We start from the raw sequence: 19,848 nt of genomic DNA, 5'->3' as shown, positions 1-19,848 counted from the left end.
GTGGGGGCCTCCACAGACATGTGCCCCAGGGCCTCGCTGATTCATGGTCTGGCCCTGATCATGCTATATAGGTCAGTGGCAGGGACAGGGAGACTAATCAGAATTTTTAAATTCAATTTATAACACAAGAAGGAGTACAAAACCTGAAGGGTCTGAATACTTTTCAGACCCACTGTATATAAAATATACAGTATTTTTATATAAGTCTACACATCCTTTTTTTTTTTGCTTTTGTTTGTGATGTAAAAAACAGAACAATGATAAATCATGTCAGATGTTTTCCAACCTTAAATGTGATATAGCAACCAAATAATTTCACGTGAAAAACAAATTGAATTTTTTAGGAAAAATGAAAAAGAAAAAAAAAAAAACTTACAATAACCTGTTTGTATAAGCATGCACACCCTTTAACTAATTCTTTGTTAAAGTACCTTTTGCTTGAGCTACAGCACTCAGTCTTTTTGGGTAAGAGTATACCAACTTAGCACAACTGAATTGAGGTAGATCAAAATTTTCAGATATTAAATAAAAAAATTGTGACCTCCCTCAATTTTTTGACTTAGTATCTCAAATTTGCTAAGTCAAAAGGTATAATAAATTATGTCAGAATTTTGAGTTAATTAGACAGAATTTTCAGATAAGAAATCGAAATTGAGGTAAGTCAGAATTTTGACATACTGCTGTTGCCAAAAATAAAGAAAAGATTATCCTCCCATTATCTCCCATTATCTGGGAGAAATGAGCTTCCATACTTATTTGATTTGGAAAACTGCAGTGTAGGCAACAGTGAAATCCACCTCTGATTTTTTTATCCATAGATGTGAAATATTAATACATTTTCCTTTGTGTTCATTTGTGTGCATTTTAGATTTATAACAGTCCACAGATAAAACTATTTCTGTAAATGATTAAATACTAGTGTTTCCCTCAACTGTATTTCAAAAAAAAACTTTATTTCTTACCTAGTTGTGGTTAAGCAGCAAAGCTATGATAATTTTTCCATGATTTACTCCTATTCAAAAATTTCATTGTTTATTGTCATTGTAACTAAAAATCTTCTGCACAAAAAGGAAACTGTACAAGGTGCGGCCACAAGTGAATTTAACTGCCAAAGACTCGCATGAATTAGATCATTGTCGCACATTGCATCGAGGTAGTAGGCCATTTCGAAAAGACCCATCACCTTTAACTGTTTAAGACTAGTTTGAGTGACTGTTAGTTCCGCCAATAATCTCATCAATCGTCACAATTTCCTAAACGGTACAGCGAGTAAAAATCCGTGTTGCGAAAGTAGGCGGAGTTTTACCCATTACGGCCGTAAACGTCGTCGTTAAAGAAGAAGTCGATTCAGGAAGCCATTACGTTGCGCAATTTAGTCAAGAAAAACTTACTATTTTTACGTATTCTACGCACTTTTAAAAATACTTTCCTTAAGTCCCATTCAAAATATTATGGCATCGCAGGCAAAGAAGAGAAAAATGAATTTCTCTGAAAGGGAGGTGGAAATCATCGTGGAGGAGATGGAAAAGCAAAAGCACATTTTGGTGAACCACTTCAACGCTGGCGTCACTCACATCGCCAAAAATAACGCCTGGATGGAGATTCTGAAGCGCGTGAACGCTGTGACCAACTGCCAGCGCGAGCTCGCCGAGGTGAAGAAAAAATGGTCCGATTTGAAAACCGAGGTTCGTCGCAAAGTGGCGCAGGCTCGCGCAGCGATAGAGGACACAGGGGACTGCACCACGGTACCGGTTATTCTTACTGCCATGCAGCAGCGCATCTGTAACCTGCTGGGGGAGGCCACCATCATCAGCCTGCCTGCTGGAGAATCGGGAGAGCCGAGTGCGGAGATTGCGGTGCCGGTACCCATTAGCACAGCCAATACTACCGTTACACTAACGCAGAGTAAGTCAATGGCGTTACTGCAGCGCGGTTTAATGCTTGTTACCGTAAACCGACCCTCAGAATAATGGTGAAAAATGTCACCACAACCCAGTACAATAACACAACGATAACAAATGTTGTTAATCGCGACTTTAGTATTATAAGGTTCTGTCAGAGCAAAGAGCCGTTTAGAGATATGGGACATTTCCAGGTAGCAAAACTCTGACGCACTGACATTTACATACATTTACAGCTGAACAATTTTAAGGTTATTCCAAATGTCCACTGTTGAAATTCTGAGACTGTTAGAAAGTAAATTTTTTGACCAGTGGCCAAACAACAGTCAATAGAGTTTACACAGAATTTTGCACAAACAAACAAACAAATAAATAAATAAACAAAATAAAAACATGTAAACTCTGTTGTATGTGAAAATCCCAGGAGATTAGCAGTTTCTGAAATGCTCAATCTGGTACCAATATCCATGGTGATCAAAGTCACAGAGATCACACTTATTCTCCATTCTGATGTTTGATGTGAACATTACCTGAAGCTCTTGGCCTGTATCTGCATGATTTTATGCCTTGTGCTGCTGCCACATGATTGGCTGATTAGATAACTGCATGAATGTACAGGTGTTCGTAATAAAGCGGACAGTGAGTGTATTTATGAACACATTTCTGATTGACACCCAACATCACAGTGTGACATTTTAGAAAATAAATTCTAGCTTGTTGTCCTTGTTTTTGCAACAGATGCAGGCTCTTCCGTTATAGGAGCGTCAGACTGATGTCTCACTCAGAAGTCTGGATTGGTTTATGAAATAGGGATTACTGATGGCAAATTACGTATTTGCACAATGCTTGCTGGGTATTCTAGTTTCACCACACTGAGGTGTGGAAAACAAAAAAACCAAAAGAAAATCATGAATTCTGTCAAAACACAAATGCTAATACAATACAGTAGAATACCATGCGGCTGAATACTACATACAAATGTAGTAAATTCTGGTTTTTTATTAGAATTTCCCTTAAATGTTGACAGAAATTGAATTTGTCAATTTACTGCTTTGTCTGCAGAGTTTAGTGTGTATACGACTGAAATATAATGTATAACCATACCGTGCCTTGCGAAAGTATTTAACCACCTTGGTGTTTTTTCTGTTTTGTTGCCTTACAACCTGGAATTAAAATGGATAATCTTATTAGAAACCCCTAAATAAGAGCTGATCAAACCAATTAACTTCAGAAGTCACGTAATTAGTTGATTAAGGTCCACCCATATGCAATAAAAATGCCACATGATCTGTAACATGATGTCAGTATAAATACACCTGTTCTGAAAGGCCCTTGAGTCTGAAACACCACTAAGCAAGCAATATGAAGACCAAGGAGCTCTCCAAACAGGTCAGAGACAAAGTTGTGGAGAAGTATAGATCAGGGTTGGGTTATAAAAAAATATTTGAACAAGTACTTTAAACATCCCACAGAGCATCATTAAATCCATTATAACAAAATGGAAACAATATGGCACTACTACAAACCTGACAAGAGAAGGCTGCCCCCAAAACTCACAGACCGGGCAAGGAGGGTATTAATCAAAGATTCAACAAAGAACCAAAGATAACACTGAAGGAACTTCAAAGATCCATAGTGGAGTGGGAGTATCTGTCCTGTTTGTCGTAGTATAGGGCCTCTTTAAGCTGTACACTCCACAGAGTGGGGCTTTATGGAAGAGTGGCCAGAAAAAAGCCATTGCTGAAAGAAAAAAAATAAGAAAAATGTTTGGAGTTTGCCAAACAGCATATGGCAGACTCCCCAAACACACAGAAGAAAGTTCTCTGGTCAAATGAGACTAAAATTGAACTTTTTGGCCATCATGGGAACTGCTATGTGTGGTGCAAACCCAACACTTCCCATCACCCCGAGAGCACCATTCCAATAGTGAAGCATGGTGGTGGCAGCGTCATGCTGTGGGGATGCTTTTCAATGGCAGGTACTGGAAACCTGTTTCAGTATGCCAGAGATTTTAGACTCTGTTGGAAAGCATACTGCTAAAGCTACATTGGAGTGGTTTAAAGGGAAACATTTAAATGTCTTGGAATGGCCTAGTCAAAGCCCAGATCTCAATCCAGTTGAGAATCTGTGGCATGACTTTACGATTGCTGTACACCAACACAACCCACAACTTGAAGGAGCTGGAACAGTTTTGCCTTAAAGAATGAGCAGTGAGTAGATGTGCTAAGCTAAAAGAGACATACCCCAAGTGACTTGCAGCAGAAAAATAAAAATCTATCTTAATTCCAGATTGTAATGCAACAAAACAGGAAAAACACCAATGGGTGAATACTTTCACAAGGCACTGTACATGTGAGCGTATTTAATAATATGAACAGAAGTTCAGTAAGTATACAACATGCACAAAAAGCAGGTTAAAATTCGGCAGGAGTCTTATACTGTTTTACTTTGTTCAGCAGGTATTCAGCCGACACCTGGTACTGCCTGCGAAATGAAAACGCTAGAAGGTAAGCCTTTTAGGCCATTTTTCAGGAAAAAATCTGATTAGTCACAGACTAAATCACAAACTTTCCTGTATTTGGAACAGTGACCTGGTTGCCAATCTAGTTGCCAATTGTAGATTTGTCCCCAGTGATTGCAGCTTGTTGCTATTTATTCTTCTTGTAATATGGAGGAAAGGTGCAGTATGTCCCTTCCTGAGAATAACGTTGTAATAATGTGCAGTATTTTTAGAATAAATATATTTTGTGAAAAAGGTAATAATATTACAAGAAAAAGGTGCAATAAGTCATAATTCTATGACAGAATGGTGCATATCAAAGCAACGCAAATAAAGAATTATTTTACAAATAAAGAGATGCTTAATCTTCTGGCACATCAGCAACAGATTGTTAGTATTAGAACTTTGAAATGACTGTGCAAGAAATTGCTTTATTTAGAAGAAATTGTCTGTTTTGTTGACGGAGAATGCCAAGTGGAGTTCCACTCTGGGATAGGTCATTTTTATTACCATTTATTTATGCACCCTCACTGAATGGCACACAGATGTAACCATCGAGAGGCTTGAAGGTGATCTCTACCTGTGAGTTCTCCTTAACAAAAGAAACAATAACTTCATCAAATCCCGAAACTTTGTGTCAGCTCTGTTGAACTGAAAACTGACCGTCCTAAATATTTAATTTCTTTTGTTCACGATAATGTTAGATTTATTTCTTGGTTTAATATCTCGTACTGTTATAACGTAAGCAGTCACCTGCATTTGGATTATCCTGATTATATATTTTGTATAATTATGGCTAAATAAACACGAGCATTGGTCAGCATGTCACCATTACACAGACAGCAACAAGTATACTGTATTTTCTGAAAATGTATTTTTCAAATACCTAATGCAATTATACTCAAATTACTTACTCATAGAATACTATCACTCATAGTCTAATTTTCTTATTGATTTATACCTCATGATTATTGTCATATCAAATTATACATTAGGGTACAGAAGTAGGAAGATTTAAAAATCTAACAACATATAATCAAATACAGTAGTATAGAGTTTCACCAGAATAGAAAATAATAGATTATAATTTATTTCTGATAGAAAGAAGTCATCTTTGGTCATTAGACCACAAACTAAATTTTATGCATTTACAAAATACTATAGTTTCTATCAAGAATGCAGAAAAAAGAAGCAGTGACGGAGAGTAGTTGTGAAAGGTGAGTAGCCATGACGGAACCGGTTATTTGCTTTTATCAATTGTAAATACCTCCAAGAAAAGAGTTTAACACGAAGAAGCTCGAGAGCCGTGTTGAGTGTAGGAAAGTCAGTAACGTCTGCTCAAAAAGTTTGTATTTGTATGTAGCTGCTAAGGGGTTTAAACAGTTGCAAAAGTAGCACCAAAGTCTCAGTTATGTCTTTAACATGTGTCACACTGATTAATATGCAACTAATGATATGAATAAGTATTACTAGCCTACACATGGAAGACAGCCTGAACATTAATGTAGTTTGAAAGCTAAATCTATATTTGAACAATTTATCCTGTCACATACGCCTATCAGCCGTAACATTAAAACCATCTGCCTAATATTGTGTAGTTCCCCCTTTTGCCATTAAAACAGCTCTGACTCATTGAGGCATGGACTCCACAAGACCTCTGAAGGTGTGCTGTGGTATCTGGCACCAGGACGTTAGCAGCAGATCCTCAAAGTCGTGTAAGTTTCTAGGGGCCTCCATGGAATGGACTTGTTTGTAAAGTATATCCCACAGATGCTCGATCGGATTGATATCTGGGGAATTTGGAGGCCAGGTCAATACCCTGAACTCTTTGTCATGTTCCTCAAGCAATTCCTGAACAATTTTTGCAGTGTGGCAGAGCGCATTATCTTGCTGAATGAGGCCACTGCCATTAGAGGCCACTGCCATTGCCGGCCGTCCACATGATGTAAAAGAAAGCATGATTCATCAGACCAGGCCACCTTCTTCCACTGCTCTGTGGTCCAGTTCTGATGTTCATGTGCCCATTGTAGCCGCTTTCGGTGGTGGACAGGGGTCACCATGGGCACTCTGACTGGTCTACGGCTACGCAGCCCATACACAGCAAGCTGCGATGCACTTTGTGTTCTGACACCTTTCGATCATAGCCAGCATTAACTTTTTCAGCAATTTGTGCTACAGTAGCTCTTCTGTGGGATTGGACCAGACAGGCTACCCTTCACTCCCCACATGCATCAGTGAGCCTTGGGCGCCCATGACCCTGTCACCGGTTCACCAGTTGTCCTTCCTTGGACCCCTTTTGTTAGGTACTAACCACTGCATACTGGGAACACCCCACAAGACCTGCCGTTTTGGAGATGCTCTGACCCAGTCATCTAGCCATCACAATTTGGCCCTTGTCAAAGTTGCTCAGATCCTTACACTTGCTCATTTTTCCTGCTTCCAACATATAAACTTTGAGAACTTACTGTTCACTTGCTGCCTAATATATCCCATCCCTTGACATGTGCCACTGTAACAAGATAATCGTTGTTATTCACGTCACCTGTCGGTGGTTTTAATGTTATTGCTGATCAGTGTATATTCACCTGTTGAAATTGAACAACTTTAGTTATGATTTTACTATTGTTCTTTAGTGTTTGGAACACTATCAAGTTGAATTTCTAGGATGTCTCTTCTTTTTATAATTTTTATTAAACTGTTTGGTTTGTTAATCATTTTGTGCTTGGTAGAATGAGTTGCTATTAATTCTAAATGACCTTCATTACCGATTGATAAATATATTAAAATTCAAATAAATGTAAGGTAATTTGAGTATGGTTTAGGTGGAATTAGCATTTAGTGTCTTCCTAACATATAGAGAGCTACTTTTCATATGCTAATTTATTAGCAAATTGTTTCGCAAAACTTTTAGCAAATTATTAGCTGATTATAAATTTAATCTATATATAAACCAACAATATAAACCATAGATTGCTGAATGGTATATATCCATCACTTCTATAGTGATGGTATATATCCATCACTATAGAAGTTAAAAGCTTTATTTATGCCAAGCTTTATTTCTGTTGATGCTGGTCATTTGATATAACCAAGCAAAATTGAAAGAGGAAGTATTCATGTGAAAATATAAATTATTTTTGCAAATTTATTCAGAAAACCGCTCCTAGTGTTTTAAACTACTGCTTAATAAGGTTATGTGTGTGATACAGTAGCTGAGACCACATACCACACTCTGGAGGAGGGCATGGTAGAGTACTGCACAACAGAAACACCCGTCACTGTTACGACTGAAGCCCCTGTGGAGGTTTTAGCAGCGCAGGCTGAGTGCTCAGTAAAGCCACAGGAGCTGAAGAGCCGTATTGCGCTGAACTCTGCCAAGCTGTTGCAGGAGCAGCGTGTCACCAACCTGCATGTGCGTGAAATCGCCCAGCACTTGGAGAACCAGAACGACCTGCTGCAGATGATCCGCCGCTCACAGGAGGCACAGGCCTGTGCCCAGGAGAGACAAGCACAAGCCCTCGAAGGTACACAGGCTACCCTTCTTGCTCTCATCCAGATGTTCAAGCCAGCTCTGAAGGACTTGAGAAAGTTCCTGCAAAATGCTAACACCGCTAATGTAACAGGAGGCGTTGAGGCTGGCGAGGGGGTGGTGAACATGCCACAGCAGGTGGAAGATGGACAGTAGACTGGCATGTGTTGTATTCTCAGGAGAATGAGTTTTGTGTGTGTGTATGTGTGTGTGTGTGTGTGTGTGTGTGTGTGTGTGTGTGTGTTGAAATATCCTTGATATTGTCCTATATTCTACTTTCCATGAGAGTATTCTGTATATCAGTGGTTCTCAAAGGGGGGTCCTGGAACCATTGCCAGGCGGCCCATGGTTTTTTTTGGTTTTTTTTTTTTTTTGTTACAGTGGTAGAAATACAATCCACATTTATTATTGAGCTTCTATAGTTGTTAGCCTTTTGACTGGTCACATGAATTAAATGGGTTTAATTCAAACCTTAATAACTAAATGTTGATGAAATAAATATGTACTGAGGTGGTCCATGAAATGTATTTTACAGTTTAAGAGGTCCCTGGCTCCAAAAAGCTTGAGAACCACTGCTGTATATTACATGAATGGAGACTTTATGAATGATGACAATATACTTTCTTTATACCATTTTCTTCTTTTTCCAACTACATTTTAATTTAAAACCTCTCATCATTTCTGAATTAATTTTGCATGTAAGAATGAGCTTCCACTAAATCAGCAGGGCCTCTGACATTACAGGTCAATAAACAAGACAAATATAAAGCTATTGTCAACTCATTTTCATAATTAAGGTCTTACTGATTTCACCTGGCTGATTTGAGTTGGACAGGACTATATTTGGTACAAGTGATGTCAAAACAACCTGAGTACAAAGCAGAATTAGCCATCTGCTTACATCAGTTCCCTTTTACTCCAACCACAGAAAATGGACTGACTTCTGTTTGTACACTCAGGCTCTTTTTGCCTGAGTATGACCAAAGCTGCCTGTAGTTAGAATTTTCACCATTTTATATGCACTATTTTACTGTAGTTCTATGTATATAGTAATGGTGAGAGGTTCAGCTGTTTTTTTAAATGGTGAAAGCAATGAAAATTGGCAGAATGCTGCACTACGAGTATGATAATCATGAGCTACCTAGTACTGTAAAAAGGTAGATAAGCTGTATTTTTATCTAATGAACAAGTTTTTAATAATACTCTTTTACTGTCACGATGTGACATTGATAGGCCAAGACCACAGTTTCCAGCAATGTTTTTGTGTTTGTATAATAAAATCTTACAAAGTTATAAACAGAAAAATACGATAAATCTAATCTGATTTTTTAGTAAAACCCATGGACACCTAAACACCACTCACCGCCATGTAATAGTGTACAGTGCCATGCTTAAATATTCAGCCCCTTGAACCTCTATACATTTTGTAGTATTACAACCTGGAACTGAAATGGACTTAATTGGGATTGTTACCAATTGATTAACACAATATCCTGTGTTCATTCCTGAGTTTGTATTGGCCTTTTATGTTCTCCCCAGGTTTGTATGGGCTTCCTCCGTGTTTTTCGGTTTCCTCTCACTGTCCAAAACCATGCGGGTAGGTGTGCTGGCTCTGCTAAATTGCCCATATGTGTGAGTGTGTGTGCATATGTTGCTCTGCCTTGGGCCCGTTGTTCCTTAGATTGGCTTCTGAGCCACCCCTATCCTGACCAGGATAAAGCACTTACTGAAGATAAATGAATGAAAACTGAACAATAAAGTAAACACATTTTTTAACGATAGTACTAGTTCTCTATAGTTTGTTTGGAGCTGCTAGAGCAGATATATTCAAATTATTCAAATTAAGTAAAACAAAACTACAGTCTTATAATACAGCAAAACGTTGGGTGGTGGTACACACAGTGAACAGTAAGTATGTATATGGACATAGAAAATATTTCATATTTGTTACATGTATAGTCATAAGATCAAAACATATATGACCAATTTGGATATATGGTGATGTATGTATGCCCCCTATATGTCCTGTAACCCATACATATAAATACAAGGAAACTATGCATAGCTTATATATGGTTATAGTCATTTTTGCAATTACTTTTAATCAGCTCGTCCCATGGTAATTTGTAGTGGATGGATGTAGTCCATCAACCTCCAATTACCAGTGTTACCTTCAATTTCATACAAGTGCTCCTAGCAGAGTAGACACATGGTCGAATTCATCACATTAAATATGGATTAACTGTGATAACCAAATACTTTTTTGTCTGTAATTTTGTGTGTAATTTTGAACAGTATATGTATTAATTTTATATTTTTAAACACATACACACCAGTCAGCCATAACATTAAAAACACATGCCTAATATTGTGTAGGGCCCCCTTGTGCCACCAAAACAGCTCGTCTTGGACCAGACTTGTTTGTACAGAACATCTCCCAGATGCTCTGGGGAATTTGGAGGCCAAGTCAACACCTTGAACTCTCTCTCATGTTCCTCAAACCATTCCTGAACAATTTTTGCATTGTTGCAGGGCATATCTTCCTGCTGAAAGAGACCACAGCCATTAGGAATTACCATTGCCATTAAGGCGTGTCTACAACAATGTTTAGATAGGTGGTACATGTCAAAGTAACATCCACATGAATGCCAGGTCCCAACTTTTTCAGCATTTTGTGCTACAGTAGCTCTTCTGTGGGATCGGACCAGACGGGCTAGCCTTCGCTCCCCACGTGCATCAGTGAGCCTTGGGCGCCCATGACCCTGTCGCCAGTTGTCCTTCCATGGACCACTTTTGGTAGGTATTAACCACTGCATACCAGGAACACTCTGCCGTTTTGGAGATGCTCTGACCCAGTCATCTAGCCATCACAATTTGGCCCTTGTCAAAGTTGCTCAGATCCTTACGCTTGCCTATGTTTCCTGCTTCCAGAACATCAACTTCAAAAACTGACTCACTAGCAGCCTAATATATCGCACCCCTTAACAGGTGCCATTGTAACAAGAAAATCAATGTTATTGACTTCACCTGTCAGTGGTTGTAATATTTGAGGCTGATTGGTCAGGTCCATAAGTATTTGGACAGTGACACAATTTTCAGAATATTGCCTCTGTACACCACCACAGTGGATTTGAAATGAAGCAATCAAGATGTGATTAAATTGTAGACTTTCAGCTTCAGTCCAAGGGGTTTAACAGAAATATTGCATTAACTGTTTAGGAATTACATAGTCCCTCCATTTTGACAGGCTCAAAAGTAATTGGTCAAACTAACATAATTATAAATATAAAGATTATTTTTACTACTTGGATGCAAATCCTTGGCAGTCAATGACTGCCTGAAGTCTAAAATACCTGGACATCACTAAATGTGGAGTTTCCTTCCTTGAGATGTTTTGCCAGCCCTTTACTGCAGCTGCCTTCAGTTGCTGCTTGTTTGTGGGTCTTTCTGCCTTCAGTTGTGTCTTCAGCAAGTGAAAAGCATGCTCAGTTGGGTTGAGGTCAGGTGACTGACCCGGCCATTTGAGAACATTTCATTTCTTTACCTTAAAAAGTTCTTGGCTTGCTTTCGCGGTATGTTTTGGGTCATTATCCATCTGTACTGTGAAGTGCCATCCTGTCAGTTTTTCAGAATTTGACTGAATCTGAGCAGAAAGTATAGCTCTATACACTTCATAATTCGTCCTACTACTTCTGTCAACAGTCACATTATCAATAAACACCAGTGATCCAGTTCCATTGACAGCCGTACATGCTCATGCCATAAAACTGCCTCCACAATGTTTGACAGATGATGTAGTATGCTTTGGACCACAAGCCCTTCCTTTCCTTCTCCATACTCTTCTTTTCCCATTTTTCTAGTACAAGTTAATCTTTGTTTCATCTGTCCAAAGAAACTTGTTTTAGCATTGGGCACAATTTTTTAAATGATTTCTAGCAATGTCTAATCTTGATTTTCAGCTCTTGAGTGTTACCAGTGGTTGCATCTTGAGGGTAAACCCTCTGTATATACATTCATGAAGGCATCTCTTGATTGTAGACTTTGACAATGATACACCTATGTCCTTGAAAATGCTCTTGTCTTGGCAAGATGCTGTGAAGGGGTTTTTATTCACCAAGGAAAGAATTCTGCGATCATCCACTTTAGTTGTCTTCCAGGCCTTTTGGTGTTGCTGAGCTCGCCAGTGCATTCCTTCTTTTTATGAATGTACCAAATTGTTGATTTGGCCACTCCTAAAGTTCCTGCTATATCTCTGATAGATCTGTTTTGTTTCTTTAGCCTAATGATGGCCTCATTCACTTGCATTAACACCTCTTTGGGCAGCATATTGAGGGATGCATGAACAGCTACCAAATGCAAATTCAATGCTTGGAATCAACTCCAGACTTTTTATCTCCTTAATTTGTCGTGAAATAACAAGGAAACAGGCCATGAAACTGGTTATCTGTCAGTTACTTTTAAGCCTGTGAAAATGGAGGGACTATGTAATAAAAGGCTGTAATTCCTAAATGGTTAATGCACTATTTTTGTTAAGCCCCCTGCATTTAAGGTGAAAGTCTATACTTTAATCACATACATACATATATATATATAAAATCACACCCACACAAACATAAAAATACTTCCCTCCGAAAGTATTGGGGACCATTTAGCAAACGACATGAATCCCATTTTAATTCCTGTTCATATTTTTGCTAGAAAACAGCGATTCCACAGGAGTGCCTATATGAATTAGAGGCTAGTAGCAGGTAATACAGCACGCTTAAACAGTGATTTTTTTTCCTTCAGCACATCTTCTTTATTCTTTTAAAAAGACACGTATTATTGATTATTTGTATTATTATTACGTTGAACTTCGTATGTCCTTTAAGTGAATATTTTTACTGGACATTGTGTCTACCAGGATCTTAATTTGCTGTTCATGCAGAGTTTTTACTGGCTAAATACCAATATTTACTGGCTTATGGAAACTCTGATATATACACTCACTGTCCACTTTAACAGGATCACCTGCACATTCACGTAGTTATCCAATCAGCCAATTATGTGGCAACAGCACATGTTCACATTAAACATTATAGAATGGGGAGAAAATGTGATCTCTGTGACAACCTGTGGCATGGTTGTTGGTGCCAGATGGGCTGGTTTGAATATTTCAGAAACCGCTGATCTCCTGGGAATTTTACACACAACAGTCTCTAGAGTTTACACAGAATGGTGCAAAAAACCAAAAAACATCCTGTGTGCAGAGGGTTGGCAGGCTGAAACACCTTGTTGATGAGAGAGATCAAATGACAGCTGACAGGAAGTCTATAGTAACTTAAATAAGCACTCTTTACAACTGTGGTGAGCAGAAAAGCATCCCAGCATGTACAAAACATCAAACCTTAAGGTGGATGGGCTACAACAGCAGAAGACTACATCAGGTTCCACTCCTGTAAGAACAAGAATCTGAGGCTGTCATGGGCACAGACTCACCGAAACTGGACAGTTGAAGACTAGAAAAAGACCAGGTGATTTTTTTTTTTCTAATCTTCAACTGTATATCACAATGTAATTAACATACGTATAGCCAATTTTGTTTCTACTATTCACTGAAGATATTTGGGTTTGAGATCAAAAGATGAATATAAGACAATAGATCAGAATTTCAGCTTTCATTCCCCGATGTTTACATCAAGATGTGTTAAAGAACTTAGAGCATGGCACCATTGGTGGCAGACCACCCAGTTTTCTAGGTGAGCAAAAGTATCAGAACAGATAGTCTTAACGTAAACCACACTTAATATGGGGTTGCGTATTACTTGCTTGCAATAACCGCATCAAGCCGGCAACCAACTGACATCACCAGACTGTTGCATTCTTCTTTTGTGATGCTTTCCCAGGCTTGTACCGCATCATCTTTCAATTGTTTTTTGTTTTTGACTCCTGTAGTCTTCTCTTCTTGCATGTTTAATTGGGTTAAGGTCTGGTGATTGACTTGACCAGTCTAAAACCTTCCACTTTTTCCCTTGATGAAATCCTTTGTAATGTTGGCAGTATGATCTGTGTAATTGTGTTGGTGCATGATGAAGTTCCTCCCCAGACTGGATGCATTTCTGTAAATTGGCAGACAGAATGTTTCTGTAGACTTGTGAATTCATTCTTCTGCTACCATCATGAGTTACATCATCAATAAAGATTAGTGAGCTTGTTCCAGAAGCATTTTTGCAAGCCTAAACCATGACACTGTGCTTTACCGATGAGCTTGTATGTTTTGGATCATGAGCAGATCATTTCTTTCCCCACAATTTGGCCTTTCCATTACTTTGATAGAGGTTAATCTTGGTTCCCGAATGTTTGTGGCTCATCTCTGTATTTCACTGCAAATTCAAATCTGACCTTCCAGTTCTTGCTGCTCATGAGTGGATTGCATCTTGTTGTATGGCTTCTATAATCTGCTCTCACAGTCACACTACCTTCATCCCTGCTCTGTGGAGGTTGTTGATGTCACTGACTGTTGTTCTTGGTTTTTTCTTCACAGCTGTCACAATGTTTGTCATCAACTGCTGTTGTTTTCCTTGGCCAACCTATGTATGTCACAATGCAATTAACATACATACGTTTTTATTTGTTTGTTTTTGTTTTAAATTTATTTTATAAAGCAGGGTAATTTGTATATATTGTATGTGTATCCATTGCAAAATTACTACTCTTAGTTATAGAAGAGATAAAGTACAGAAACTGATTTTGCAAAGAATGTAAACAAAGAACTGGCTTCCCAGGTTGTCATAGATAGAAATTTTTAGTGAAATTTCTATTGGGGGAAAAAAAATTCATATCTTCTAAATGTTGAAGACTTGTTCCAAAATAAGTAGTGCCATATTATGCACCTTCTCAAGAGTATACTACACCTCTCACTTTGGCAAGTTTAACTTATTTTAATTAATTTTTAGTTAGAAAAAAATTCAGTAGCTTCTGAACAGTCAAGATAATTGTTCCAGAACAATTTGTGAAATAATGCGCACATGTTCTAGAATAGACTACATTCTTTACTTTGGTGTACTTAACTATTACTAAATTTTAATGAAATTTTCTTCTTTTATACAGTTGAATTAACTGATACAAAACAAAATATGGACCTTCTCTCAAATATATTATACCCTTTACTTTGGCAAGTTTAACTGGTAATGAATTTCTAATGATTTTTTATTTGCAAAAAATTTTAATATCTTCAAAAAGTGTTGAATATGTCCATCTAAAACAGCTTGTATAATATTATGCACCTTCTCTAGAATGTACTATACTTTTTAATTTGGCAAGTGTAACAGTTACTGAATTACTGAAAGTTACTGAATTTTTATTTGGAAAAAAATATAATAGCTTCTAAATGGTTAAACATATTCATGGAAAACTATTTGTATGACATTATGCACCTTCTCTAGAATATACTACACTTTATTTTGACAAGTTTAATTCTTGTCAAATTTGTATGTAATTTTATTTGAAACCAAATTCAGCTAATGAACCATTAAACGTATTCACGCAAAACACGCAGGTACAATATTATGCACCTTCTGAAGAATATACAATACTCTTTACTTTGGCAAGAACTGTAACCGAATGATTATGAAATTTTACTAGGAAAAAAAAATTCAATATCTTCAAAACAGTTAAATGTATTTAACAGCAGTAAAGTTGTTTTTATATTGGACATTCACTGCACATTCTAGATTCTCTCTTGTATTCCTCAAGAAGTAAACACACAAAATGTGTATTTTTTAGTTTGGAGTGGACAGACAACCAAGTATAGTAGAATATATATTTTTAATTCTCTCTTGTTAAAGCCTGCTGATGGTAATTTTTCAGAAATGCAGATCACCAGCGCTTTATCCACCTTTTTCCTACGCCCCATGACGCTTTGTGCGAATTATGGGAGTAACTTCCGTTAAGACCTTTTTTGGGAAGCACTGCCATATGGCTCTCAGTATAATAGGCCTAGACTTGAGGACACTAAACACATGGTTGGAGTCATGGAATGGCAAAAGGTCATAGCTTCCTTTGGTGAAAACTAGCCTAGTATGTTTCTGAATCTAAATCTCATGACATCATGTATCTAATTTAATCCAACTGCTGAAATGTCCAAATACCAGTGCAGTGATATGGTTATAATAGAACAGTGGCATGCAGAGTCTTTCATAGGGGCAGGTGTGAAAAATGGAAAAAAGGGCACACGCACGCATGCACCAGGGTGACATTTCAAATATATGGGGTACAGCCCCCAAAGAGAATATGAAATATGCAGACACAGACCGCTCACCGATTTCTTTTTTTTTTTTTTTTTTTAAACAATTAATTTTTTAATTAATATCACATGCCAGTGGAACAGAAAGTGGAATATGGCTTTGTGAATAAAGTTGTAAAGTAAACACTGTCTTGATATTCATGATACACGTTTATTTTAAGTGTAACTTCAAAATCAAGTTCCTCTCACAAAGTGCATGCCAATGTCCTACACACACACACACACACACACACACACACACACACACACTAGGGCACTCCTGATAAAACACTCTTGCTTAAAAGACATTTAAAAGGGCACCATCTGTTCCACCTATACCTACTACAAACGCATGCATATACGCTCTTCAGTAACTTAAGTTGCAAAAATGACGTGTGAAAATGTCCCAGTCTGAGGGGCTCATGTGTGCTTCATCATCCTTGGTATGTGTCTTGTGGCAAAAACAAAGTGGACCGATTATTTTCCTGCCACTTTAATTTTCACTTGCACTTTTTTGGAAATTAATCTGAATGAGGCACTTTGAGCACGCCACTGCAATAAAATAATACAAAGTGTACATTTTCACAGTGGTAATCAGTGCAGATAAAGGCTGTACAGTATGTTCTAATCACTTAAAGATTCAATTATCATATGGTCTTGGATAACTAGGCCAGCTGCACTGAACATCTACTTCTCTGACAACTTTCCAAATGATTTCTTGATGAGTTGAACTTGAATTAAATTGCACTTTTTTTTTTAATCCTGTTTAGCGAGAGACTTGTGTGAAAATCGGATTGCAATTAAAAGAAAAAAGAATAACATATAATCCTGGGTCAAGAGTTGAATTTCCCAGCAGTTGAGACACAACTAATTGTACTTCAAAGACCATTGTTTGTAAATATGCTTTGTTACAGTCTGAGTGAGAATATAAGTTAAACAGTTCAGTCTCTTTACTGTAATTGCCAGTCAGAAGACACAAAAGCAGTCAACAGACTTGAAAATGGAAGCAAAGATAGTGCCAAGAAACTGAGAGTGAAAAATTTTAGGCACCATAGACACAACACCAAGGAACACAGTATTCAGTGGCAGTGTTGGAGAGAAAACTGCCAAGCAAAACTGGTCACAAACTGCTTTGATGTAAAGGAGGACCATCCCAATATTCAAATTCTTGAGGTCTGTGAACATATGCACCCACCTGATATGCAAATGGTGAACAAGGCTGAATTTCACCAAGCAGTTACTGAAGAGGTGAGGAGGGAACCCACAGTACCCATACGACGAATTTTCAATGCTGAGCATGTACAACTGTGCCATCAGAACCAGGGTGGAGGTGACAGACCACCTGTGCCAAGCTTTCTGTCAGTTAGATCTGTTATGCACAGAGGCAGAGCTGCGGTAATGCCTCCCATCCCAGCTACAATTGATGATGTAAGGATTGCAGGCCAGTGGGCTGAGACATGGGGCCAAGACCACTTCCTCTTGCATCAAGACAATGAGTGGGGCATAGCAGCATTTGCCACAGAGGATATCATAAGACAGCTGCAACGCTGTAGAACACTGTACATGGATGCAACATTCAAGTCATGCACATGCCCCTACAGCCAAGTGTTCACAATACTGGGGGACATTCATGGCTATGTTGGCCCCCTTGTACATGCCCCAATGGAGCACCGTACAATTGAACAGTACCAGCAAGTGTTCCAGTCTGTCCAAACAGGGAGACCCCCCCACCACCACTGGCATGATCATAAAGTCATCTGTGATTTTGAAAATGCACTGTGATTGTGATTTTGTAAATGAGTTGCCACAAACCAGAATTGGAGGATGCTACTTTTATTTTAATCAAGCCTTGTGGAAGAGGGTGCAGCAAATTGGATTGGCTGTTCCATTCTGGAATAACCATCAACTGGCAGCAGTCATCCACCAGGTGATGGCCTTAGGATGATGCTGTCCAAGTGGGCCATCCCTCACTTTGGATGTTTATACGCCATGTGAAAGATCAGCAAACACTTGCAGAGGAAAAGCTGATGATGGCAGACAGAGGTGACACTCTTCCACCAAGGAGACAGAAGTGGAGGGAATTGGAGGCCCAACTAGCCAGATTAAAAATACAGTAAATTTCAAGTATGGATGAAGGATGGATTTTAAACTAACGTATGCTGTTATTCATTTAAATGTGTATTTGTTTAAAGTTAAAAGGTAATAAAGTTAATAGGACCCTGGGAAAATGAGTCCTGGCTACATAAAACCTTTTGAAAAGTTTCCTTAATGTGAACAAAACATTGAACTGGGGAACACAGGACCTCGTGTTCATTATGTGCCATATAAATGTGGGGAACGTAGGACCCTGGGAACATAGGAAAGTCTTTTCCAAATTGAGAACTATATACAGTCACAAGAATTGTTCTTTACACAGAATCTGAGCCAGTGTCACTGACCATAATTATGTCAGCATCACTTGGCCATTGAGTGGAGTTTGGCTTCCTCCTCCTCCTCTTATTTGCAGAAAGCCAGCGTTTGACACATAGTTCAGGATCAAACTGTTCATGTGATGGGCCCTCTATGCTGATCCTGATTAAGTCTTCCAAGGTTGACACATGGAGTGAATTGCGTACTTTTGATTTTATTCTGTTTTGAGCCAAGTTCACACTGAGCAACCGATAACTGAACTAGATAAAAAACATTCTGGAAATCTGAGCAGTAGGGCTCTTTTGTCAGTAGGACTTCCCACATACTGCAATAGGATTTATCTGAAAACTGTCCTTTTACATTAGTTTTCAGCAATCTCCATTCTGCCTGTAGAGCACTGATGTCACATCCAGTTTTCAGCAAGATGCCTTGATATCATTTTAGCAGCTTGTCAATTTCATCTTCTGCAGAAGTGTGAATGTCTTCTTAAGCATGGGCACTTTGAGCATGGTCATCGCTTTAAATGTATTCATCCTGGCTGCCCTGGTGTTTTCAAAATTGGAATTCACTTTTGGCACATTTGTCTAGGAATCACACTAATACCTCTAGGCAACCTGAGACTGGTTTCATTTTCTTGTGATTTATGTTCTTTCTGTGAACTTGGGGCAGAACGGGACTACTTTCTAGACATAGGTCATCATCTCAGAAATAACGAGACCTGTATGTTCAAAGGCTGTGACTGTTCAAAGGCTGTTTCAAGTCTCACAAAAGTCACAAACATAAGCTACATTCCTTGGAGGATTTTAAAGATGGTGTAGTTCAAGGCAGTGTAAATGATTCCATTGAACATGGAAGTGCAGTTGGACCTGAGCCAGGTAATCCAACGGACTCTTCTGACGCTACATATGTGAATGCAGATATTCCAGATGATCAGGCACATGTAGTAGAGCAAAAATTAGCTGCAGTGTTACTAAAACTGGAAAATATTTGTCACGTTCCAAGTGCTGCAGTTAGTGAATTGCTGGAAAAGCTCCATTATTTGTTGTGCACTGCTTCCCTTTGTAATACAAAAACTGTGATACACAAGATACTGAATAGACATAATTTGCATATTGACCAGTCAGTCACTGAAGAACTTGCATCTGCTGTCTGTATCAACAATCCAGTGTCTAATGCAATTGGTAAAGGTAGTCCACTTCGCACATCATTTAAACCCCCCCCCCCCCCCCCCCCCCCCCCCACACGT

At 38.5% G+C, this 19,848-nt stretch overlaps 1 protein-coding gene across 4 annotated transcripts; it reads left to right on the top strand.

Annotated features, from left to right (window-relative positions):
• Positions 1-1,293: 1,293 nt before the first annotated feature.
• On the top strand, positions 1,294-19,816 carry naif1 (nuclear apoptosis inducing factor 1). Of its 4 annotated transcripts, none has more exons than XM_026925007.3 (3): positions 1,294-1,905; positions 4,361-4,408; positions 7,614-19,816. In XM_026925007.3, the coding sequence occupies exons 1-3, from the start codon at positions 1,452-1,454 to the stop codon at positions 8,084-8,086; spliced, it is 975 nt and encodes a 324-aa protein (XP_026780808.3). In that variant the 5' UTR covers positions 1,294-1,451; the 3' UTR covers positions 8,087-19,816. The 4 variants fall into 4 exon arrangements, with proteins under 4 accessions (XP_026780808.3, XP_026780807.3, XP_026780806.3 ...); XM_026925006.3 differs by having other exon boundaries at positions 4,358-4,408; XM_026925005.3 differs by having other exon boundaries at positions 1,298-1,905; positions 7,611-19,816.
• The last annotated feature ends 32 nt before the right edge of the window (positions 19,817-19,848 follow it).

This window comes from Pangasianodon hypophthalmus, chromosome 8 (assembly GCF_027358585.1).
Source record: "Pangasianodon hypophthalmus isolate fPanHyp1 chromosome 8, fPanHyp1.pri, whole genome shotgun sequence".
NCBI classification, from domain to species: domain Eukaryota; kingdom Metazoa; phylum Chordata; class Actinopteri; order Siluriformes; family Pangasiidae; genus Pangasianodon; species Pangasianodon hypophthalmus.
Note: the sequence above shows the minus strand (reverse complement) of the source record. Positions and strands in the feature narration are given on the sequence as shown.

Coding starts and splice junctions, on each gene's coding strand:
- naif1 (XM_026925004.3), top strand. CDS start 1,452: ATGGCATCGCAGGCAAAGAAGAGAAAAATGAATTTCTCTGAAAGGGAG. Junction 1,906..4,357: donor TACCGTTACACTAACGCAGA/GTAAGTCAATGG, acceptor TACTTTGTTCAG/CAGGTATTCAGCCGACACCT. Junction 4,409..7,610: donor CGAAATGAAAACGCTAGAAG/GTAAGCCTTTTA, acceptor TGTGTGATACAG/TAGCTGAGACCACATACCAC.